Here is a 5,793-nt window from a genome sequence, read left to right as displayed (position 1 = left end):
AAAAATATTTTTATTTTGACACCTAACAAACAAAGTATACACACATTTTAAATCTATTATTTTACTTTTTAATTTCTTTTTTTTATAACTATAAAAGTTAATTTTTTAATGACAAAATTACATTAAAAGTGAATTGTCAAATGAAGCATCTAATATAAACAGGACGTTTTTCTTTGAAAATTAGATATTAAATATTTTCTTATACCTATTATTTAATTTATCTTAAAGTTAATTTAAAACAAAATAAAAGACAACATAAAAGTAAGTTATCCCATTTATTATTATATATATGCAGCAATCTCACCTTCCACTGTATGAGCTCCATTTTGTCTTTGTACTCACAAGACTTTAGCCTAAGACTCCATGGAAATCCATGAGCAGTGCTTCGTTTCTCCTTCCCCATCTCCACCAAACTTCTCTCTCCCATTAACCTTCTTTGATCTTAATTGGCTAAGGTTTCATCCAGTTGAGCGAATCTTCTTCTACCCACTTCCCCTTCTTCATTCCAACCCTTCTTTTTTCTTTCACAAAGTGCTTCCAAATCTCAAAACTTCACTTTCTCATACCCTTCAGCACTTCCCGCTTTTAGCCGGAAACATCATTTGGCCTTCTCATTCAGCCAAACCCTTCATCCAATTCAACCCTGGTGATGGCGTGTTATTGGTCCTAGCAAAGTGTAACGATGATGCAAAATTTAATCACCTTTTGGACAATTCGCCTCGTGATGCCTCCGAATCTCGCTCTTTGTTACCCCACTTGGAATCATCAGATTCTCATGCCTCAGTTATGTCTTTGCAGATAACGTTTTTTCCAAACAAGGGCTTTTCCATAGGCATCAACTCTCACCATGCTGTTCTTGATGGAAAATCGTCAACCATGTTTGTCAAGGCTTGGGCTTATGCATGTAAATCATGCGAAGAGGAATCTCCGCTATCTCTGAAGCCGGAGTTAGAGCCTTTATTTGATAGGGATTTGATCAAAGATCCAACTTGTCTTGAAACTGCCATCATCAATAACTGGACCCTAATGGCAACTCAAATAGACCCTTCTGATACAAGCAACGGCCGAAGCTTAAAGATTATGTCACTACCAACCCGGGCAAACCTAGTTCGAGCCATGTTTGATCTCAAACGAGGAGATTTGGAGAAGATAAAGAAAAGGGTGTTGTCGAAGTGGGAGTTGGTGGAGGAGGAAACATTTTCAGCTTTTTCAAAACCAACCACTTTGTCTACCTTTGTCGCTTGTTGTGCTTATGTGTCTGTCTGCATTGCTAAAGCCACTCATGGAGCTGAAAATGCAGATAAATTTTGTCTAGCGTTCACTGCTGATTGCAGGGCTCGGTTAGAACATCCAATCCCTGAGAACTACTTTGGAAATTGTGTGGTTTCACATATAGTGGATACACAGCCTGATGACTTTATAAAAGAGGATGGAGTGGTTGTTGTTGCCAAGAGGATTTGGAGTAAAACAAAAATGTTGGAGAAGAGACTTATTGAAGGAATAGATACAGTAATTCCTAGGTTTGGAGCTATGTTAAGAGAGGGAGTTAAGGGAATTAGTGTTTCTGGGTCCAACCGATTTGGTGTTTATGAAAGTGATTTTGGTTGGGGAAGGCCTGCCAAGGTGGAGATAACATCCATAGATAGAGGTTTAACCATTGGTTTGGCAGAAAGCAAAGATGAGAAAGGTGGTGTTGAAGTTGGGCTAGCTCTGAACAAACATGCCATGGATCTGTTTCAAGCAATTTTTTATGAAGGGTTATGCATCGACTAAGGTGTCAATCCATATTATCGAAGAGAAGTGTATGAAGTTTTTAATATTATAAATAATAATTAGTGTTGATTTAAGCTCTAAATGAAATATTTGTTCCAGTGATATGGTTTTATGTTTAATAGAAACATTTTACATCAAGATATATATAACTCTCCTGTAAATCCCTTTATTCACAGATCGGATGCTTATATTTGGATCTTAATCATACTAAGCTCATCCCTCGTTATTATTTCATTTTTTTAATGTGCGTTGAAGCATATTCAAATAAGAAGTTTCAAGTTTCATTCATCAATAATCTATATTTCTCAAAAGTTTTCAGTGGAAGAATTGGTTGAGTAAAAAAGAATCAAATTCAACAATTTGAGTTTCACTGTGCTCTCTGGCTTCTGGTTCTTCACTTTCACGATGTTTTAGGCGTGTCAAAACGGGTGAGTATTGGACATTTCTATTTGGCACACGCGAAATGAAGTAAGATAGAAAGAGAAAACGAAAACGGGTTGGCTTGGCTTGTGGTCCAGCGGGTCGGATTTATATTTATATATGTAGCGGGTTGGATTTAAATATGTAACCCGACTCATATTTTTTAGCGGACTGACGTATCAATTGTTTTGACACCCTTATCACAACATATAAGAATTTTCATAAAGTCGAAAACTCGTCCACGGTATTGCAAAAATCTGTCTACTCCAAGACAAAATGTTTCAACTTTTTAGAAATAAATAAGTTGTTACCATTAATATAAGAATATTAATAAAATTCAACCGTATTAAAATTGAATAATTTAACAAACTTATTTCACCTAATTATAATTTATTTGCAATAAAATAATTTGAACCCAGCGTCCAGTATATTTGGAAGATGGATGATTCAAATTAAAATTGTAATTGTTATATCAAAATAGAAGCAGAATTATTTACTATTGTTGCTATGACTAGAACTTTAACAAAAACACTTTAGAGTATTTATCTACTTCGAATAGTGTTTCTTAATCACTATAATGTATTATTTGATTTTTGGATAGTTTCGAAAGAATGACATGCTATAGTCTTTATTATTAAAGAATCAATATTTTAATAATATAATATTGGAATATCTTATAGCAGCAGAAAACAACAAAGATTTGTTACAAATTATGGTGCAAGTGAAGAAATTTTTATTATAAACAATTGAAACTGTGAGAAATGCTCAGAGAGGCATCTCAATTTTTAATCTTTATGAACAACACGGTATGGTCAAAGCACAAGTTTCCATATGAATTAAAAACCAAAAAGAAAACTAGTGCAGTCCATGAACTTTCATCCAGGTTATATTTAAAGGCATAAAGGCATTATAAAATCAAAGTAAAATATGAAGACAATTTGTTAAAGTTTAAGAAATATGGCCATCTGACGCATGCACATGGTCTTAAGAGTAATTAATATAAAAAAATAGATTTTTAATTTTATCATCTATTATAAGAAATTGGGAGGTACCAAACTCTTCGTTTTCTCAATTTATATCAATAATACGTTTACGTTTGTGAAGCGTTCTCTTTCAATCATCAACATCTAGTTCATATTTTTCATATATGCATCTCAACAGATTCGTGAGGTAAGAGAGAAAAATATGCGATGGCAATATCAAGCAATAACCAAAAGATCGGAACATGTATCTCAGATTTACACTACAAGATATTCATACAATCCAAAAGAAAGGTATAATTTTCCCACCTCAGTCCAAAAAGTTTTGTTATCCCTCGTTGTTCTATTATTACTCTCCTTGAAGGTTCTATGCCTCTTTTATTCACTAAGGAACTCAGATTATTCTCACTTTCACTCTTTTATATTTCTGGTTTTTGTTCATTTCATTAGATTAGAAGGCTGACGTTTTATACTTGCTTTCAGCTACCTAATGGTTTGGGCGGTTTTGATCAAAGAGGAACCAAGCTATATAATTTCTATTCCTTGCCTCCGCAACTACTTTCAAATTCTGTGCATGTTTTGTTTCATTTCCATGCAGAAGCCAAATTATCATATACGTTAGGGTGGAAAGGAAAATGAGAAGATTATGTGTTGGGAAAAAGAAAATTATAGGTCGTGGAAGATAAGAATGAGAAAGCTATGACATTCTCAACCACAAAATCTAAATTATTGATATTTAAGTGACAAGGACATCTTTCCTAATCCAATGCTATTAATCCAATAATAATTATAATAGAGGTATTCAATTCGCAAGATCGTACATGCACCAAACTTAATTCACTAATTTTTTTTAATTAAAAGAATTAAAATACTAAATAATTCAAAAGAAAACACGTCCAAAACAATTACCACCTTTATTAATTGTAATTAATTTCTTAAAATTTGCTAATGAAATTTTTAGTAAACTTAGTGTCCACTATCATTGCAAAAGTTGTCATTCTTTAATAATTAAAGATATAGCTTCTACCAAGAAAATGTCATAATTTCGCAAGCATGGTTTTTATTTATTATTAAAATATGTATTTATATATATTTATAATAAACTTTAATTTAAACTTTAATCTAGTAAATACAATGTAACTATCAATCATAACTTCATCATAGACAACAGAAATATTAAGTTTTATAAGATTCATCTTTATTGGGAATAACTATCTTGGGAGCGAGATAAAGTAACTTATTGTATTTATTTCGAATCTTACAATAAGGGTTAGGAGTTCATTATGTTGTTAATAGGTAATAACTGTGTTTTGATAACAGAGTTTAAGGCTTGGAAATAAAAAGTCAAATATATAAATTGTAATGTTTGATTACATGAAATATATAAAAAACTGTGAATCAGATTATTCACAAAATCTTAATTTGTTAATAAAGTGATATTAAGAGCCCGGTTAACCTAAGTGTATGAGTTAAATGAGAGAAAGAGTGAAGACTAGTCTTACCATCTTTGTATCTCTGATCAAGTTGACAAAGATGATCAACTATAACAATTGAGAGGTGGTGGAAAATGATCATGTAGAACTAGAAAAAAAATCACAAATTGATCGAATGCCCAGATGAATGTGTTGCGTACAAAGGCGTACAAAGGACAAGACAACTTTGTACATCCTATATCAAGTTGTGGATGAGTTTGACTTTGAGAAGATTACAAGTTCAAAATCTTCAAAAGAAGTGTGATAAATTATAGAGAATGCTTATAAGAGGGATGTTCGATTGAAGTAGATGAGGCTTGAAACACTTAGGGATTGTTAATTGAGGACTTTGAGAAGGTGGTGTGCACGATTGAGAAGTCCAAGGACTTGCTAGCACTCACAAAAGAAGGTAAGCGATGTTGTTGATGGTGGCACGTAGGTTGGGAGCCAAGCACGAGTAATTGAAGAACTTTAGAAGACAACCAAGTAGTGTGAGAAAATCAACATTACAACCAAGTAGCATCTATAGATCCAAGACAACCGATTAGATTGGAGAGGTTAGTAAGATATGTAGATAGCTCGAAAAAGGCATGAGAGCTCAAATAGCCCGAAGAAAGGGATTGAGAGCTTGAATAACCTAGGAGGTGCCTGGACAACTCGTATAACTTGATAGAACATGTAGATAGTTCGATAGGGAGCTTGAGTAGCACGATGGAAAAAGTGAACAACTTATATAACTCAATGGAAAGTCCAAACAGGATAGGAAATCTAGATAGCTCAATAGAACAAGTGGACAACTCAAAAGGAGTTTAGTTTGTTAATGTGAAATGAGAGTGGTTTAATCTCTTAAAAGGAGCTCAACCTATCGATAAGAACCCAACTAAGAACGAGTCTACCGTTAATAATAAAAAGAACAAGTTGGCCACCATGAAAATAAAGTACTAGTTAATAAAAGGAAAGTACAAGTCAACCACATGTAAAGAAAAACAAGTCAGCTACAAAGATTATAAAGAACTTAACTACTAATGGAATGAGTATACAGTGGACATGACAAAGTCAAGATGAAGGATAGAAAAATCAAGAAGAAGGAGAATTTAAGATTGAGGTAGTTTTATTGAGATAAATTTAAATGAATAGTTAATTGATAA

At 33.0% G+C, this 5,793-nt stretch overlaps 1 protein-coding gene across 1 annotated transcript; it reads left to right on the top strand.

Moving 5' to 3' along the window:
- Nucleotides 1-306: 306 nt before the first annotated feature.
- LOC106758939 (malonyl-CoA:anthocyanidin 5-O-glucoside-6''-O-malonyltransferase) lies at nt 307-1,915 on the top strand. The gene has a single exon (XM_014641953.2). It carries the CDS (start codon nt 364-366, stop codon nt 1,771-1,773), a length of 1,410 nt encoding a protein of 469 aa, XP_014497439.1. The 5' UTR covers nt 307-363; the 3' UTR covers nt 1,774-1,915.
- Nucleotides 1,916-5,793: the final 3,878 nt, after the last annotated feature.

The sequence above is a fragment of the Vigna radiata genome, chromosome 4, assembly GCF_000741045.1.
Source record: "Vigna radiata var. radiata cultivar VC1973A chromosome 4, Vradiata_ver6, whole genome shotgun sequence".
Classification (NCBI taxonomy): domain Eukaryota; kingdom Viridiplantae; phylum Streptophyta; class Magnoliopsida; order Fabales; family Fabaceae; genus Vigna; species Vigna radiata.
The sequence above is the reverse complement of the archived record's forward strand: the minus strand, read 5'-3'. Positions and strand labels throughout refer to the sequence as shown.

Excerpts from the sequence above, each read along its gene's own strand:
- LOC106758939 (XM_014641953.2), top strand. The coding sequence starts at position 364 with ATGGAAATCCATGAGCAGTGCTTCGTTTCTCCTTCCCCATCTCCACCA.